We start from the raw sequence: 19211 nt of genomic DNA, 5'->3' as shown, positions 1-19211 counted from the left end.
AAGAAACAGCAACCATTGTACAAGCTTTGGTCATGATTGTTAAACTTCACTGTGGCTGAGCCAATGACTGTTGAGCTTTTGCAATGCGACTCGACATCAATTGTGTCCTTGGGTCGTGAACGCAGTCATACGACAAGCCATTCCACAAATGATGCCCCAGTTCGCATTCAAAAGAGGGTCCAGAGCGAGACAAAAGTCGACCATGATTGCGAGGATAAAACAAGCTCATGTATAAATGACTTTCGGTCGGAGATATGACTTTTATTACATCAGACAAGGCTGGACCGCTTTCTATCGGTCATCACACACGGCATTTGCTATCTTTCTATCCCCAATCAGTACAACTAGAAAATAATATATGGATAGCTTCGTAACTGGGAGTCACCTGAGTCCACCTCGTACAAAGCCTTTTCGGCATTCTGCATAGTAAAAGATCAACATAAAACGAGCCAACTCTGCCCAGGGATAACTCTCTCTTTGACTCTTCTTCGCATTCCATTAATCAATTCCCCGATGGAAATCCCTTCTTGAAAAAGGGACTATTGTCTTGAGTCCAAACTTCATGCATACATACTCAACACACCACACTGAAGCCCTGACCTCGCTTGAACTGAACCCAAGAGCATCTTACCGCTCCACCATTTTACACACTTCAGGGACAGCGTCATGCCTGCACATGACAGCAAAATAAAGCGGGGTCGCAATGGCTGGGAGTACAAAGTTACCCTGAATGCGAACTTCGATGCAAACTCTATGTATGCCAGTATTCAGCCGTATCGCGTGCAGAAATTCATAGCTGGCGGCGATAAGGCGCATGGCAGTGATATCACCACTGGCAATGTCATATTCTCCTGGATGGGTGCCAATGGTGGCGTGGCTTCACACACAGACAAAGTTGACGCGGTTAGAAGCACCTACCAGCTTCCTTATCCAATTCCGCGCGACCATCGTGGACACACATTTAAAGTGCATTCTATCAGATTCCACGACATACACGTTGAAGCAGACGATTGTGTCTGGAAGGGAAGAGAGGATGATGTTGAGTGGACATGCTACTTTGGCTAGTTGGCGTTGGCCGTATGTTGCATGCGCGAGGGAGTATATTTGTTATTATTTTTATTTATGTTTTTGTTGTTATCTTTCTTTGTAATAGCTACTCCCTTGCGGTATGGCGCTTTTCACTCGTACAAGTAGTCTTTCGTTACTATATGCTGGCATATACGGCTTGGTCGCTACAATGCCAAAAGTCACCTATCTATCTAGGTATTGCCAGTCAGCTAGGGGTCTTTCCTGAACACCTTCTGTAGTTTTCTATCGTCCTCAGAAGTCCAATGTTTCTCACAGGACAAGTCTCAAGGGATGAACAGAAGGGATGGAGTGAGACGGTAAACATACCCACAAGCGGCGTCTTTGAATGCTCAACATCATGGCTATGGATAGCAACTTGTCAGGTATGCTCTGTGGTGGAAGCTGGCCTATACTCTCGATTTGGTGTGAATCAGTAAGACAACACGCAACAGAGGAGCTAAGGCAAGACATGCATTAGAGATTGCGGACATGTAGACTTCACGTAATATCGACTTCCATTCAGCTAGCCACATTTCAACTCATATTTCCGGTTGGCGGGATAGTATGCACGCAGCGGCCGTGTATAGAATTCTCCAGCTGTATGCAATGCGCCATGTCAGTGTCAGTTACCTGTCGGATTTTTAAAAGTTTTAATATAGCAATACTCAGGGTAGGATTGTTTACTATGAAATCACAAGGCTGTACTCTACGGACAAAATGATTGAAGGCATTACGGCCATGAGTATGTATACTATATAGTAGGCAGAAAGATAGACCTGTTTTCACACTCTGCTAAGCAGCAGTTGTGTCAAGAGCTGAAAGCAAATAAACAACAGCAACAGAAGAAAATCGGTGCTGCATAGGTCGCGGATTAAGGTTCCAAAGTCTGAAGAAAAAGAAAAGAACCGGCGCAAGCGGCAGAATGCAGTGACACGTATCCACAGCCACAAAGTGCAGAAGGGACTAGTCCAGGGTTACCCTGCACGCCACCGTTAGAAACAGTAGATGCGCATTTGACTCGTTTTTTTTTGAGAATCTCTTAGTCACATGCCTACTCGCGTTGTTGAGCAGAATACGTGAGTCCACAACGCTGAGATACCCGTCCAGATATTTGTATACAACTACGCATATACAGCATGTGGGGATGAAGGCATTTTGGAACTTCAATATGTCTCACCAATCAGAATGTTCAGCATAGTATATTCTTCTACAGTAAGCATCCGTTCACTGTTCTGGTTGTACTCTGACAGGTCAGATAGTCAACTTGCATAATAGTATTCTGCTTACGCTCTCATCAGAACCACCAGAGAAATATATTAACCGCGGCCAGCCACCGATTGAACGGACGTACAATCATGTTCGCCCATGATGAACCCTGCTAAATATGCAACGTACTGATGCTAAGCATGTAGGGCATTACATTCACCACGGTGGCAAAAAGCAAATGTCTCCAGTCCATGATCACAGATGGACATCGAAAGTACGGTGCCGAAGAAATGACTACGGATGTTCTTCAGAACTCGCGTTTTCCGACTTGATTAACACACACACACACACACATTCAACCGTCCGCTGTGTCAGGCAATTCTTGCAACTCTTATCGGAGTCCAGTTACTGCGAACAGAACGGGATTGCCTAGCCTTCGTGCCTCGTATCCAAGATTTACGTTTGCATGCAGCAGCGAGGAATCGGTGTTTCCGAATGGACCATTGCTTACATGGCAGGTGACAGACAGAAGATGATGCGTTGGCAGTGATCAACATGAATCCAAGCCACTAAGGCCACCGTTGTCTGATGTATTCGTGTCGTGGGCCGAGACTAGATTCTCGTTCATTTTCCCTGGCTGATTAGTAGAGACGGACTAAGAATCTTGCGACCAGGAATGGCTCGTGCCATACGTGCGTCTCAAACTGGCGATTTAGGGCAGGAGTCGGATTGCCGGCGGTGCAAAAGTGCAACCCACTTCCTTGGAACTAGCGCCAACTTCGGGACGTGCGCTTGGCAACGGCATGTTTTGTCCTCGTAGGTCATGGACAGACGTTTTATCTTACTGCTGACCATCATTTGCGATTATAACAAGGACGGCCCTTTGCCTTGGTCGCCTTCATTCGCTGCCCCATGTTAATGACTGCACGAAGATCGTCAGCCCCTCGACGCGACGTTTAAGAGCGGAGACGGAAGCGTCGGGAACTTACGCCCAAGATGGCATTCGTAGCCGTCAGTGAAAATAGCCGTTACGTGTCAGGGCTCACTTGGGTAAAGAAGCCGTTGAAGAATGCATCCTTCAATTGGCTGCGTCGGGCTTCTTTCCCCAACCTGAACACTATAGTTGCGTATTCTAATTAATTACCTTCCTGAATGCAACTGTGGTTAGTCTAACGGGCTTCCCGTTCGGTGTGGATCATAACACATGGTGATATAATATTATGGACTTTGTACCTGAACCACTTGTTGATTGTTTGGAGTTCTCCGGTGTCACCTGCCTTCTTTATCCTGAGGTGTCTATTCTTTGTTTCATGGCGGAGAGGATGATTCTCACCTCTTTTCTGGATTAATTTCCCGTGACTTTCCAGTGACACCCGTTTTCTAGAACAAAAACCAGGGTATCTCGAAGTAAGGATCTGTCGCACGGAGGGAACCGGGGATCGAATTTGTACGACGATTCTTGTCAGCCCTTCCAGCCCGGTAGGACCGATCCTGACGCCATCTGCATGTCTTTTGGAGAACTGTCTAGATGCATAACCAAGAAGTCCACGAGGGGTTCTTCACCGCTCCTTTGGATGGGCTCTGTAACGTTGCAAGGGTGTGAAGATGTCAGACAGTTCAGGAAATTGAACGATATTAAGAAGCAACAATAATGCTCAACTCAACCATGGATTGAACGACGTGCCAAGGAGGAAAAGGTGTGGATGCCTGAAGCTCGACTCCCGCCGGTCGGGCCTCCATCATTGGAGGAGAGCAAACCGGGAGGGACCGTCGTGCCTTAGCAGGGTTTAGTACGGTACGGTCAGACCCCATCCCCGATCACTTACCGAGTGTGGATCCTGCCAACCGACCCACGAAAGAATCAGGGTTATCCTGCAGTCCATGGTCAAATCTCTAGCAGGAAAGTGTGGGAGAATATCGAAGACGAGGAATCAATGAGAGGTATCATAGGTGCATCTCAACATTCCAGGCGAGATTAGTATTGCTTGCTGCTGCACATCGCATGGAGGGCGGGGCCCACGCTCGGGCTTCACTCATTTATTTCGGGCATGTCACCTGTTTCTTTTGGTGGCCGATACGGTAATGTAGACGTATCACGATACCGTGTGTATAGTACTCGTCTTCCTATTCCTAAAGTTATCGACTTACTCGGTGGGTCTCCTCCACTTGGTCTCCCTCTGAGTCTCTCTCTCTTCCCGCCCCGGTCGCATTTCTTTCCTTTCCCTTCGATTCCTTTTCTTTATGTTCTTTTAGCTAGTCTCTCCCTCAACCCCATTCAAATTCTACCACTTTTCTCTCGATTCCCCTCCTTCAATTTGCTTTCTCCTGTCACTTGGTCCCCCACTTGGTCTACCTGGCTCATAGATACGCTTCGTCATTCCATGGAACTGTAGTGAGGACCCAAAGCGGGTGACAAACGCCGCTACGGCTGCCAGGATTTCTCGACTTCTATACCCCAGATCATCCACAGTTGAGGACGACTGACGACTTGAACGACCGCACGATTTTTCTTTTCAACTACACTATTTACCATATTCTTCACTGTTTGGGGTTTCATCGACATAATCAATCGACCGTATACCCTCGTCCGACAAAACCCGAGTGAACAATTCCCCCATGCCCGCCGCTGCAATGGACGCCCTGGGAGCCTTCTCCCACCTCACCGATAATTTACCCACATGGATAAACCGTATGTCTGATCTGGCTACCCACACCGCCGCCAAACATGCCGAATATGCCGAGGCGTACAAGAAGCTCGCCGTCACACCGGGGAAACCGCGTCGTCGCAAGAACAGCTCCGTGTGCTCCATCCGGACCGACGAGTTGCGGAATGCCGTCACACAATCGCCGCCCCCCGCAGAAGCACCGACCCAAAGAGACCCCGAGACCCCCCAACCCGCCTCCCAGGACCTGTCGACCCCGAACCCTAACCCGCGAAAGCGTGGCACGGACGAAGCCCCGTCCTTAGCCTCCGAGGAGAACCCCTTTGTCAGTACGCGATACAACCTAGTCATCCATTACGACGGGGAGACGCAGAAGTCGCTGGAGGAAATGGTGCGGATTATCGGGACAGCCAGAAACAACATTCGGAGGGGAAAGATGTCCCAGATGGGAGCGATGCGTAGTAGTGCTCTTAACAAACCCACCCGGATGAACAGCCCGCCGCTCCCTCCTCCCGGGGTTGCAGCTGACGCCCAGTTACTGTCCCAGATCCGCAGCACCCGGAATCGTGGACCTCCGCCGCAGGCCCGCGTGATGGCAAAGAACTCCCCGTTTGAGATGGCGGATAGACAGCTGGAGTTGGCTCATAGTATGTGTGAGACTGCGGCTTACCAGTTCCTCCGCACAGGTGACTGCTCGGAAGAATTACAGGGGGTGCTGGATAAATTCAAGGCGCTCCTCGAACTGGCCACGGGTGAAGTGCGACGTCTCACCGAGGAACAGGAAAGAGAACGTGCTGCGAAGGAGAAAGAGGCTCCGCAAGTGGAATCTGTACAGTTGACGGTCAGCCCCGCGAGCAACAAGGGACCGTCATCAGATGTTGGGGCGATCGAGGTGGACGACGGGACTGAATCCGAAGAATCCATCGACCTATCTGCTTTCCGAGCCCGACGAATGATGATGAGGGCTTAGAAACAACATACCCAATACGTGGCGGTGGAAATATTCTCCGGGATACTACGCCGGAGAGACTGCCTTGGAACAGCATGTTTAATTCGAGTTGTTTTAGCGATGATACCTAACCCCTCCGTTCATTGAGATTGAGAATTACTCTCTACTTTTCTTTTCTTTTCTTAGTATATTTGTTTATCTTGCTTGGTCTCTTGGTCTCCCCGAGCGATTGATCACCTCTACCATCAACATTCATTCGTTCGTGACGAGCATGTTTAGCATATCGGACTGGAGAAGCGCGGCGTTCGCATTGGCATTTGACATCCTTTAATTTCCTTTCTACTTTGAGCAGTATATTGTTGATCTGATGTGCATAGTCCCCAATCAGAAGTACATACCTCATAAACATCTGACTCCATGCATCATTCTAGCAGAATTCGGTAGTTGATATACAGCCGATAATGTAAGAGCATGTACCCTGACGATACCATACATTTTATACGCAGGATGAAGCTTAAGCCTGTGATAGGCTCTCCTTCTCCCCCTTTTCGTCGACCGGCGTCGGGGGGAATCTCTTCCCGGCCACCGTGATCTCCTCTTTCGGGAATGATTGGCACGGGCATGTTCGATTTCCATCGTCTTCAGTACTCTACAAGTCTACACACAATATATAAAATATAAACAACCAAAACCACCACCAACAAGAGATTGACCCCTCGCTTAAAAAACATAGAAACAAAACACCACGATCACATATCCAAATATCAAATAACATCCCCACACAAACACCACAACTCCTTCACCAATAAAACATAAGACTAATTAACCGAAGCCGATCTCCACCCAAATAGGTAGTCCCCTACTAATGCACGGCAAAAGTACTGACTTCCTAAACCGGGATAACGCGTTGTTGTGCGTAATCCTACGAGATTGGATTGGGTGCTCGTGCTCGTCGAGATCGCTTACGAGGGTCGCGTCTTACTGGATCCGGTGTAGGCTGTAGCTGGGGGACTGTTGATGTTTGCGGATGAGGTGGCGATTTGGCAAAGGGGGTGGTGATGTGGTCGATTAGAAGTTTATTTAGTGTTTGTTTCCTGTCAATTTGAATGGGGGTTTGGTTCTTTTTATCGTGGAATGAGGTCGTTTATTGTGTGGACGATGGATGTGAGTACGAGTCAGGGAAATGATTCATGAGGGAAGGGAGGGAGTTTGGGTACTTAACCAACCCCTAGATTTCTTCATGCGAGTCGAGTCATGAAGTTCATCCCTAACTAATGGAGTATGTAGGAGCCTGAGGCCCAGACCTACCACTGGATAAGCCTCGTATTCCATTCCCTCCCTTTTCGACAACAAACACTTTCTCCAATGTACAGAGTCAATATGCCCAGCCATGAATCAACACAAAACTCTACTCAAACTAACTACCGTGGACCAATGTCAAACTACCTTTATTAAGTCAGCCAAAATTAACTCAACTATGTCAAGCCCAATAGGTTGACAGTTGAACAAACCAAAGGAATAGCACGAGAATTAACTGTTGTACCCCCGCTCAACTTAAAAGGCTAAAATTAAACCCCGAACCCCCCCCCCAACCGTCGATGGAAATAGAGTATTGGACCGCGGCTACAGCTGGAGGATGTCTGTGTTTCCATTTTCTCACGTGGATGTCGTGTGTGGGTGGATTATGTTAGTATCTTGGTTTTGTTTGGTGGGAAGGTGTAGATTTTGTGGTTCTGGGGATTGGAGGAAATCTTATATATACAGTAAAACCCCGTTATAAGCAACCAATTCCGCAAGCCCTTCAAATTGCTTATATCGGGGGACTGCATATAGTGAAATTTCTATACAGACTAGTAGAAACCAGGGCTATAAGTAGTATATATAATTTATGTTGTTTATGGATTGACCTTTTAATGTAGTGGAGGGTATTATTATAAGAAAATGCTGTGTGGTAGAGAAATAAATATATATATATATATGTATATATACATATATTGGGTATTGATGTGATGTTAGACACCTGATTAGATTGCTTATAATGCGTAGATTCCCTATATTGGGGTTGCTTATAGCGGGTTCTACTGTAATCCTTTAAATATCATCCTTATGGTGTAAGCTTCCAACCCAGACAAATATTGTCGCGGCAAGGGTCTTTCAGAGTTAACGGCCTATAGCACAATCTAGACAATCTGCTCAGACATCGCTGAGCAACATAGCAGACTATATCTTTATCTGGATATACTCAGCGCGAAGAGGGTTCTTCATTGCTCTAGAGCTCCGTGCATAAGCGTGCAGAAGAAGCTGATCCAGCACATCTTATAACTGTGTAGGTTTAAATAATAAGCGATAGATATAAGAAGAAGTACTGGCTGTGGGAATAATTTCACAGTCCATACTTGCAACTGCACTCGGTGTTGTGCAATGAGGTTTATCGCGGCTGGGATTGGATAAATCTGGTAATGATACCACGCCCATCATTCAAAGCCAGCAAAAGGACTTGATTATGCTGCTGACATAATGCCTTCTGGATGAAGCTTCCAGTGCCTGTTCCTGAGTCATGCAATGATGTCAAAGTGTGGTAGGCCATGATGTAATTAGGATGTACCTGGAAATTCACTTTGTAGAGGAAGAGTGTCTTGGAACTCTCACACAGAACGGTGCCATCGGTTGATTGCATCAACCCTTCTACTCTAAAGACTAGTCCGCTATTAAGCCTGCACTAATCAACACTAACCCATCATGTCCGCATTCGAAGATATGCCCACTTTAGTGATCCCAAAGAAGAGATGCCGAGAGGAGATCCCACAGCTAATGGACAAAAAAGACAGACTTGATTCAGAAACTCACAAGGCCAGGAAGAAAATAAAGGCCCAAGGATCATTCAACGCACAGTTCTGGACAGCAGCGGCCGAGGTAGAGGCGATCATTTTATCGAAAACTCGAGTCGTTTCAGAGATATCTCTTGCACAGTTTGAAGGAGAGCCATCGGCTTGGGAACGCACCGAGGAAGCCAGGAGGCTCTTCGAACAGATGAGGGCCCAACAACGCCGCCTAAAGTCATATCAAAAGCAGGCTATGACGCTGGCTAAACCAAAAAGATCACTACGCGAATGTTTCATGAACCTCTTCACAAGCAGCCGAATAAGGCTCGGGATTACAACTGGAGTGGGTGAAAGAGATCATAGTGTTCAAAGTAATTTTCGACAGCAGCTCCTGATAGATTATGAGAGTGAGAGGGATGACGGGCTCATTTGGTGCCCAGTCTCTCATGGGTGGATTTATTCGGACCATATGACAGCTAGTCATATATTCCCCTATAAACATGGGCAGGCGACTATGGATGCGATTTTTGGAAGGGTCCGGCCGGCCGAGCTTTTCTCTTCGAGGAATGGGTTAATGCTGAACTCAATTATTGAGAAGCATTTCGATTCCGGGGTCATGGTGATCGTCCCTAGTCTCCCGGAAAGACCCACCGACACCATGCTATCGAAGTGGGTAGGGCAAGAGGTCCGCGAGTACAAACTGCGGATCATTGATAACACATGGCAACACCTAGATAGAGTTATCAATAAGGATGGCCTCACCTGGAGGAAGCTGGATAACCGAGTCTTGCAGTTTAGGGGAAATTACCGGCCCGCAGCACGCTACTCATATTTTCACTACTGCGTGCAGGTCTTAAGACGCGCATGGAAACTTGGCCCTGGCCAAAAAACTGTATTCCATCTCACTGACGAGTTTGGAAAGCCCTTTTGGGGCACACCAGGGCGTTACATTGCCAAGAATATGCTGAGGGCATTGATTGAAGAATTAGGGCACGAATATGATAACCTGCTAGAGGGCGCAACTCTGTTAAGCAGAGGTGATGACGACCTACTCCTTAATACAGCCGTGGCTCAAATTGCTCCTATTGAGGAGGCAGATGTTGAAGATACGGATGAAGAGGATTTCGATGATTACGACTAGTACACAACTGCATCATACCGTTCTACTGCTAACGCCGCCTATTCTTATATCAATTGCTTAGTTACACCACAAGAGGGATGCCGAAGGAAATTCTCATTCTATGTATTATAGCCTAGCTATTTTAGTCCCTGCAACGGCGGAAAGTTATATAAGTGGCTAAAGCTGAATGCTACCTTTTTACGAGTAGTAGCTCCATTGCCCACTCAAACAAAGTGTAAAGCCCTAAAGCCCGGATGGATGTTGTCATTCTTAATCGAGAATCCCACTAAACGATTACACATTCTCAACTGTTTGTGTTTGACACCCCACCGATGAGACACAGAAGATGGATGATTGGAGCCTTGAGTGGTTCAAGAAGAACAAAACCATGCAATACGATGAACTGCATACGTATTCCATATTGAATCCTCCTATCATATCCGCGCCTTGCTGCCAACAATCAAAATCAAGCATAAGTCTCCTCCCTCACGACTGTCGTTCCTTCCGGAGTAAAATCCAGCCATACCTGCCTGTCCACCGTCTGAGTGCTCCCATCTGCAAGGGTGAAATTAAGATGTGGCTCATTCTCAATCATGACATCCCTTTTCACCGCATGTGAACAACTTTTGCTGGTATCAGCCCAGAACCAACCGCCAGCATAGATGCTACCATAGGTCCAAGTTCCGCCGTTGTAGCTCGTAGAGGCATAATCATACCACATGCACTGGTTGATGATTTGCTCAGTAATATCCTATTATCCCATTGTAAGCCCATCTGGTGTTATCATTATCCGCGGCGAAGAGCAGACACATACCCAGCATTGTTGCTCGGATTGCATTCCAGAGATCGTCCAGGATCCCCAATAGGCACTGATGACGCCGCCACCCGCATCACACCAGCCGCCATCTGGTCCGGCGGTGATGGATTGCGACCACGCATTGGGACATAGCCAGGCCCGGATGGACCACATCATTTGGACTGCGGCATCACTAAACCATTGCTGATTTGGCGCGGTGCAGTCTGCGGCATTTGCCGTTAGCACGAGGGTGAGGAGAGAAAGATATCTTGTTAACTTCATGGTGGATGAATGTTTCGTGGAGAGGTTCCGAGGTGAACTCTCGAGGTTGTTGCTCTGCCGGATCGTAAGCTGTTAGGAAGCGGCACATGCCCTTCTTTTATACCCTGATAATATAGATATATCTCTAGCCGCAACGGAGTATACAGCGGGGGTGAGTGATATCTGTCAGCATTGGCTAAGATTCACCACCATCTACACTGGAATACCTTCCAATTAGAAGACTGCAAAGGCTGAAATCCAGTCCCGCCGGAGTTAGCTCTCTGCGTATAGCTTCACGGGGACTGTGTAGACCAGGCCTCGACCGAGATCGATTTAGCTAACTTAGGGCACAGATGGTTATCCATTTCTGCAGAGCCTGTACCAATTCCCTAAAAGAGTTTCGCGTATTGCCCTAGTGGCCTTTAGCTTCCTCTAGTTCCTGGGATGGTATATGATTTTCTTGTTTCCTCATTCCAGATTAGTTCTTGGCAGATGCCGCTAGCCCTTTACCTAAGGTCACATAATCATTAGATTATCTATTACGGAGTACTGGTCTGTGTACACAGGTCGGCTCTGTTTACCTTTTCCAGAAGTTATATCCAATTATGCCACCAGTGGCATATAGCTGTCAGCTTACAGTTGATGCTGCTATTAGGAGCCCGGAATCAATGCAGAATGCAATAAACCTTTTCTCTGCGTGTTAAGAAAATATGTACGCTTTTCACTCATCCAAAACCGTAGTTGACTATGATTCCTACTGCTTGTATAAAGTAATGGCAGAGTCATTGGATGTATTACTCAATAAGCAAACCCATTGCGATACTGAAAAACACGGCTGTTCGTTTGCACTGATTGTGATAAGTGACCTCATACCGTACACGCCGAACCTATTAATCTAATCCGAGATATCCACAGAAATCCACATCTAACCCAAAGAACAATGCACAAGCACACCTCATAACTCGTAATAGATATTACTCCGTCTTATATGCTTATTATCATCACCGCCTGCTATTAGGATCCGGGATCACAATGTCATCAACCGCACAGTTGGGGTGTAAAACGTAAACGGTGCGATGGGAGGTCTCTTGGTCACCATCAGCGGCATCAACCAGGCCTTCTCCTCGGATGGGCATGAGGATGTTGTCCTAAGATAAACCGTTAGTCATGCAAATCAACCAGGCAGAGCTGTATAGAGGTACAAACCTTGACCATTCTCTTCAAAACCTTAACTGCCAAACTGCGCTCCCGTTGCAGATCTTCCTCATTGTCCAGCTCAGATTCAATCTGTTCCAAGTACCAGACAATGAGATCCTCCTCTTCTACACCCTCGCCAGATGTAGACTCATCCTCGTTGACTCGGCGCACAACGAGGTTCAAAATCTTCATGTACTTATCGAATGTGATCTTAGTCCTTGTGCGCGATGGTGCTGGCTGTTCTTCCACATCCTCACGCATAGGGCTGTCGCCTTCGCGGTCACGTTCGCCGTCACCCATTTCGTGATCCTCATCATGTCCCGCCGCGTTGGCAAGCTCTTCGTCGTCATCGACTTCGACATCATCCTTTTCAACCGTGACAATGCTCTGCCGGAGAAGATCATACGCTTCTTGCACGAATCTAGGTACGATCTCCTCCACACAGTTAGCCTTAGCAACAGCTTCGGAAAGACGAACCAAAGACTCCAGCTGGCGCACGGTGATGCGGTATGAAGACCTGCCGTTGCCGCCCTGAGAGTCATTAGAACGGAGCTCCTTGTATTTCTCAACTAACAGAGCCTTGGCCTCGTCCGTAAAGACCGGCCTGAATGTCCGGGCGAATCGAATATAGCGCTGTAACTGTTCGGTACTCAACTCTGGCTGAACGGCTTCGTCGCGGTTCATGTGTACATTGACGATATGATCAGCCAAGTTGCGATCGACGGTTTCATTGGGTTCATCCCGAATCACAAAGAACAAATCAAATCTACTCATGATAGGAGCACTAAAGTTGAGGTTGGCTCGGAGGGTGGCCTTGGGGTTGTATCGTCCACCAATAGGATTGGCTGCAGCGAGGATAGACGCACGTGCGTTGAGAGTCGTGTGAATTCCTGCCTTCGCAATCGAGATCGTCTGCTGTTCCATAGCTTCGTGGATAGCAACTTGGTCGCTGATGTCCATCTTGTCAAATTCATCAATGGCACAAATACCACCGCCATTCTATATATCAAAGAACCGTCAGCTACGTTAGAGAAAAAGAAGGACAAAGGGAACGCCTACCGCGAGCATCAGAGCGCCGGCCTCAATAGTGAATTCACCGGTCTCGGCATCCTTAACAACAGAAGCAGTCAAACCAGCCGCTGACGAGGCCTTTCCACTTGTGTAGACCGCGCGAGGGTGCAAAGAGCAGATATATCTAGATACACGATGAGTTACCCGTTCATATAAAATAGACCCTGGATACCTACTTTAAAAATTGACTCTTGCTTGTCGAGGGATCGCCAACAATGCATACGTTGATATCACCACGGAGCTGCATGTTCTCCTGTGCTGTATTTTTGCTGACTCCGCCAATTAGTTGCAGAAGCAATCCTTTCTTGATCTGACGGTGGCCATAAATCATGGGAGCGATGGAGTCCACCAGCCGAGAATAGATATAGTCCGAATGAACGAGTCCTTTTAGGTCCTCAACTTCGTAAGGTGTTAAGGTATGGAGAAACGCCTCCTGGGCCTTGTCCTCGTTGTCTTCAGGCTCAGTGAGTTGGTTGAGGGAAGCAAGAATATTATTAGACTGCCCATTCAATTGCTGATTGGTTTGCTGACCGGGAGTAGTGGTGTCTGGGGTGACCATGCAGGCGAGGAAGGCGAGACGGTAGGTCAAATCCCTGGCACCAAGAGCCTTCAGACCAGTGAGTCCTCCACCACCAACATCTCCGCTGCGGAATGCAGAGTCATCACGAACGGCCTCAGGTCGCACACCAGGCAGTCCTAGTTGGCTGACATCGGGAACAACGATCAAAGTGCCGGTGAAGATACACCGCTCACCAGCCTTGGCACGATCGACCATCTCACCGCGAAGTATGACATCCATTGTACGGGGCATGCTGCCAGTGGGGATCTCATGTGATGATTCCTGTAGCTTCACCTTCTGCCAATCAACAAAAGTGCTTTTCCCAATGTCTAGACGCCAACCAGAGCGGTTTCCGCAAGACTGGTTGGGGCATTCCGAAGGCTCGGTATATTTGAAGGTCTGTTCAACGTCGGGGCAAACTGTTTTGCAGTTCTCACAGATAAAAGTACCCAGGGATAACTCAGGACGAATCTCGGACGTCCGTGTGACAGTGCCAGAGATGGAGAGTAATTTGCCGATCTGCGAGGTTCGGAGTTGGCGCAAACGGGAGACAAGAGGCAAGTTATAAAAAGCGAGAGAGAACAGTTTATCTGTCTGCTGGTGACGTGTCCTCTCTTGGACGTGCTCTCCCATCTCATGTTTGTCGGATATACTAACGCTTGAATTGCCACCCATCATCGACGTGCCGGCATCTGAGTTCACTTTATCAACTTTGCGATGGTGTGTATAAAAGTCGGGCTCATATTTCGCAATAAGATTGTGCAACGCCTTGGTGAGGAATGGATGGAATCGGTAGAATTGGTTGACGATGGCGTCTGCTAAGATCGGGCTGTCTAGTGATGTCAGGTGGGTGAAATCCACGTAAAGTGTGGACAGCGAATGCTTGTTCATGCCATGGATTTGAGCAATGTAGTATTTGTCGCTGAGAATTTCTGAAGATGGCGGCGGCGCAGACCAGGTGGGTTCCTCCCTATAAGTCTCAAGCAATTCCTCAAAAGCCTGCTGTACTTTCTCGCCCGCAACGTCGACCAAGGGAGGAGGAGCCTTCACATATGGGTTTCGCCGGCGGGTCACGGTCGAATTCGATTCCACAACCTGGTCGTCAGGGAATGCGTGCATATCGCTCATAGGACCATTGCTTTCCGAGGGTGGATGTGGCCGAGAGCTGGGAAGTTGATCTGAGTGCAGACGATGGTCGCGAGAGCCGGCGTTCGAGTCTAGCTCGGATTGAAGGACGGCGTCAAAAAGGGTCGACATGGTGGAGGACAGCCAAATCAAGGCCGCTATACAGTCGGTTGGAGAGAATTAGATGAATGTACCCCTTCTTGCGTGACAGGACGATGATTCGTTGGCCAATTGTGTAAATACGGGTGTGAGTGACAGGATTGGGGTCGTATATTCAAGTTGCCCTGGCAGTGTGTGTGGATCGAAGAAGCAATAATAACTTTCTTTTTCAAGAAACGCGTTGGCGACGCGAACGCGTCGGAAAAGACATATCGCGGTTCCGACGTGTAAAGTGGTTTTCAGAATGCTTATCTCATCCATTTCCCAAAGAGGACAATCCTTGAGTCAGTATCCTCAGACTAGCCAATTCAGGAGAAAGGTCTTCATGCCTGTTGGCCAAGGAGGAAGCGGATCCTTGCCAAGCCAGTGGCCGACAGCGGCTAGGTCCAGGACTCCCTGAAGTATTTTCTCACCCTCTCCAATAGGAACCTATGAGGGTGCTTATTTGGGAGGGCCCAAGCTCCCCATGACCAATGGAAAATGATTCTAGACATCTAACTTTCGGGGCTGCACCAACGAGACCTTGTGCTCAGTACCAACCCCACTGGCTTCTCATCCCTAATAAGAACCGTAATGGGATGCCGGGGTCATCCCGTTGATAAGCACGACCATGACAGATTCCTTCGGGGCATCTCGATCGTCAGTCGTCATTTCCTCTCAGGCCGCACTTTTGCAATGAACTCCTTCGACGGATTGATTCGTTTTATGGGGGTATTCTGGTAAAGCTCTTGTCCGGTATGCGCCTCTAAGGAGGTTTAGCTTCTATCCCGTCACTTAGATTGCCCGAGTCCACTGCCACTAAGCGACTCGCAATGTCCGTGGGCACTCCCCCTTTGGTTAATTTGGCACATTCCGATCCAAACTCAGTGCCGCAAGACATCTCTCCCGGCTCAGAACAACAAGGTTGGCGTTCTCATTCCAAGTTTCTATTTCCTTTCTATCGCTCATCAGCTGATCAAGGTTTCGCAACAGCGACTCCGCAAAATGCCGGCCAAAATCCTGTGAGGGTCAAAAGGCGAAGGCACCTACCCGCCTCAGAAGATCCATCCAAGAACCAAGTTTTCTATTTTGTCGATTCAAACTCTTCTTCCCGAGAAAAGCGAGCACATGTTATGCGCCATCATGTTCAAGAGAAACGGAAACAACTAAAACACGCGCGTCCTCGAAGCGACTCTGACAAGAGAGTTCATCGCCCTCTTCGCTACCTTTCTTGGCAGCAAAAGAAGTTATTACTAAATGGCGATGACAGTGAAGTCATTGAATACAAGCGATCGGAGGATGAGATCACCCCTAAAGACGTCTCCATAGTAGGTGATTGGAGGTCCAACTCAATTAGTGCTTGACTAACACTCAGGGTTGCTTCAGATGCCAGTCGAACCCAACAGCTCTGCACCTGCTTCCTATTCTGTTTCGCCCGTCACTCTACTTGACGCCTCCGGAAAAGATCCTTTCGATAGCTTGCCGGTAACTTGCACGAGAGAGGATTTCATATTAATGGACTGTTGGACCAACAGATTGACATACTGGTCAGGCGAGCCTAGACTTATCAAAGACCAAGTCTTCCGGGCGGTCCTCAATCATCCCCTGCCATTTCAGTCGATTGTCCTCGCATATTGTTCTCGGTGGAGGGCACATGCATACGGGTTAAAGTGGAACCCCGAGGTGGAACAGCACGTAGGAAGAGCAACAAAGGGCCTTGAACAGGTGATGAAGGGTGGCATGAAGATCGACACTGATAGCCTAGCCATGGCTTTGACGGGGATGGCAATACAAGAAGAAAGATTTGGCAGTAAGCAGCAAGCCAGAGGATACGTAGACCAGGCTGTCCAAATCCTCCGTTCCAGGTCGGGATCTAATCGTGTTGCTGAAGCACTGTTACATTATGTGCAGTTCATGTTGATGCCGCTTCATCCAGCAGTTCCCGAAGATGGCCAGCAATGGTTGGTCACATTCCTTCGAGGAGCAGAAGAATTGATGCTAGAGCATAGTTCCGATGCGTATCTATCGTCCGTTCCTCAGCGTCGCTCTACGTTTCAAATGGACAGCCCTTTGTTTCCGTTGCTGTCCAGCGGGCCTCGTCCTTCCCATGTTCCGCTTCAGTCACGTATATACATTATAACGAAGACTGCGCCGACGCAGGAGCTCACCCGTACTGCGGCTCTGATATACATCACAGCCGCCCTCTGGGATTTCCAGGGTTCTCCCAGCAAAACCGGTCGCTTTCTCGACCATCTACGCGCGATTGTGAAAAATCATGAGCTCGACAGATTTCCCGCATGCGAGTCCTTCGTGTGGCTCCTCCTCCTCGAGGGATATGAAGCCGACCTGCAGGAACCTGAGAGAAGCTGGTCTACGAGCGAGCTGTTGAAATTATATAAACAGCTTCAGCCGGAACTCCAGTTCCTTTTCAGTGAGATTCTTTTCAGTCTACTGATGCTCACTCCACCGATCCGGGGGATCGATGTATTTGAAAGAGAATTGTATAGCTCTATGCCAGAGGTCCAGGAAGAACCTTAAGCTACACCCGACCCGGGTTACTATTTTTTTCATGTACATTTACTCTCTTGACCTCCTCTCAGGACGACACAACACTTCGACGGTTTGCGGGCAGCCGTTCGCCCATCTCATCTAAGGCTTTGACTCTGGGATTTAAATTCTTGTATATACTACTACTGACGCAGGGGGTAGGTGCCAAGCTGTCAGTTTCTCTCAGTATGGCACCCCAATCCTCTGTGCCTAATAACTATGGGACGTGTATTATCTTACGCATGCCGACCGGAAACCAGTACGAACTAGAATTCATCTCGCAAGGGATAGGAAAGAGCAGGGCTTTTGTGTACACTATGCTTTCTCGTTAAGGATATACCGTGCTTCTTGAAGAGAACAAGTTCTTGGGTTCGGGTATGGAGGCCGTGACATTTAGCTGCAGAGACATCTATTGTTGGCCGACCCGTCCTCTTAGTATGCAGACCAAGCGCCATCAGACAGCACGAGATAATCGTGGCCGTTAAGAGGTGTATTAGAGAAGCTCTGGCCTCCGATGGAGATAAACATACAGTCCTCATCTCTTGGGAGCACGGAAGGTGCCACCTCCCAGTCAGATTCGAAAAGGAAATATATATATATCTTCAGCCAATCGGAATACAGTTTCATTCATCTCATTGCCAATCCTTGGCAGATATCATTCACATGATATCATCCCAACTTTCCCCCGTGTGCAGCAGATACTTGCCTTCCCCTACAACTCGTCTCCATGGATCAGGTCACATTCTTACGTATTCCATGAGCTTTACTCCGTACTGAGCCCAGCAACCAGTCGATGAAGACAGCCACTAACTTTAACCAACTGCTATCCGACTCTCCTACCTTCTGTAGAAGGCAACGACTAACGTGTAGCAAACCAAAAGCAGTGAACATTCAACAAACTCCTTTTGAAACCCTAAGAACCGTCTAAACCCTTGCAACCACAACCAAACCTCCTTGCAAGATCCTAGTCCCAAGATGATATCACGATGATCTATCTACGCCGAAGCCATACGGAAACCGTGTGGCTGTGGCAGATGACGTTTCAAAAGCAACCTTAAAAGCATACATGGCCGCTGGACGTGTGGCTTGACCGATCGGTACCGGATCAAGCGAGCCAAGATCGGTCCATCCGAGAAATATTGCCGAATAAGGCAGTGGAGCCACGATAGGTCACACGGTAAGGCCATGAACGTGTAAGCGTCAGAGGCAGCGTGGGCCATGTTATGGATCTGTTCATTATCGTTACTGGGTAGCGAGCAACATTGTATCCATAAGGCGTTCGTGGTTCGCGCTAAGGATTTGGTTGAACAATTTTCAAGGGTGATGATGCCGTGACAGAGCTGTAAAGTTTGATAGACTCTGGGCTCAATCGTCCTTGGAAGTTCTATGTTGGAGAGTGGTTGATCATTTTGATTGAGCTGTTGGTGGTCGTAATCCCAAGGACGGCGATACTCGGTCGGGGAAGAATGACTTCATGCTGGTAGGGTTTGATTGTGTGGCTGGTGCAGAGGACACGGGAAGATGCCGATCAGCAACAGGTCTGATTGGACCTGCGCAGCTAAGGCTAGTGGCAAACTTCGACAGACGCAAATAGCAGCAAGCACTAGCCACACCATTAAATATTTTCAAATTTCTATTACACAAGATTACACCAGTGTACGGACCTCATACAGCGTGGCTTTGGAAAGT

At 48.1% G+C, this 19211-nt stretch overlaps 6 protein-coding genes across 6 annotated transcripts; 4 read left to right on the top strand and 2 right to left on the bottom strand.

Annotated features, from left to right (window-relative positions):
- Positions 1 to 666: 666 nt before the first annotated feature.
- AO090010000434 (uncharacterized protein) lies at positions 667 to 1065 on the top strand (the record flags this gene model as incomplete). Its single annotated transcript, XM_001827373.3, is given in 2 exon segments — positions 667 to 755; positions 765 to 1065. Coding segments are annotated over 2 exon segments (390 nt in total).
- A 3825-nt stretch (positions 1066 to 4890) lies between these two features.
- On the top strand, positions 4891 to 5907 carry AO090010000435 (uncharacterized protein; the record flags this gene model as incomplete). Its single annotated transcript, XM_001827374.3, has 1 exon — positions 4891 to 5907. One exon carries the CDS (start codon positions 4891 to 4893, stop codon positions 5905 to 5907), a length of 1017 nt encoding a protein of 338 aa, XP_001827426.1.
- A 3270-nt stretch (positions 5908 to 9177) lies between these two features.
- Positions 9178 to 9849, top strand: AO090010000437 (HNH endonuclease signature motif containing protein; the record flags this gene model as incomplete). The annotated part of the gene is made up of 1 exon (XM_001827375.3): positions 9178 to 9849. One exon carries the CDS (start codon positions 9178 to 9180, stop codon positions 9847 to 9849), a length of 672 nt encoding a protein of 223 aa, XP_001827427.3.
- A 283-nt stretch (positions 9850 to 10132) lies between these two features.
- Positions 10133 to 10906, bottom strand: AO090010000438 (uncharacterized protein; the record flags this gene model as incomplete). Its single annotated transcript, XM_023233648.1, is given in 3 exon segments — positions 10133 to 10231; positions 10240 to 10278; positions 10643 to 10906. Coding segments are annotated over 3 exon segments (402 nt in total).
- A 980-nt stretch (positions 10907 to 11886) lies between these two features.
- On the bottom strand, positions 11887 to 14969 carry AO090010000439 (MCM DNA helicase complex subunit MCM6; the record flags this gene model as incomplete). The annotated part of the gene is made up of 4 exons (XM_001827377.1): positions 11887 to 12033; positions 12092 to 13081; positions 13142 to 13277; positions 13330 to 14969. 4 exons carry the CDS (start codon positions 14967 to 14969, stop codon positions 11887 to 11889), a joined length of 2913 nt encoding a protein of 970 aa, XP_001827429.1.
- Positions 14970 to 16361: 1392 nt separating this feature from the next.
- Positions 16362 to 17628, top strand: AO090010000440 (uncharacterized protein; the record flags this gene model as incomplete). The annotated part of the gene is made up of 2 exons (XM_023233647.1): positions 16362 to 17406; positions 17483 to 17628. The coding sequence occupies 2 exons, from the start codon at positions 16362 to 16364 to the stop codon at positions 17626 to 17628; spliced, it is 1191 nt and encodes a 396-aa protein (XP_023094186.1).
- Positions 17629 to 19211: the final 1583 nt, after the last annotated feature.

The sequence above is a fragment of the Aspergillus oryzae genome, chromosome 8, assembly GCF_000184455.2.
Source record: "Aspergillus oryzae RIB40 DNA, chromosome 8".
In the NCBI taxonomy this organism is placed as follows: Eukaryota; Fungi; Ascomycota; class Eurotiomycetes; order Eurotiales; family Aspergillaceae; genus Aspergillus; species Aspergillus oryzae.
This window is presented reverse-complemented; position numbering and strand designations above follow the sequence as displayed.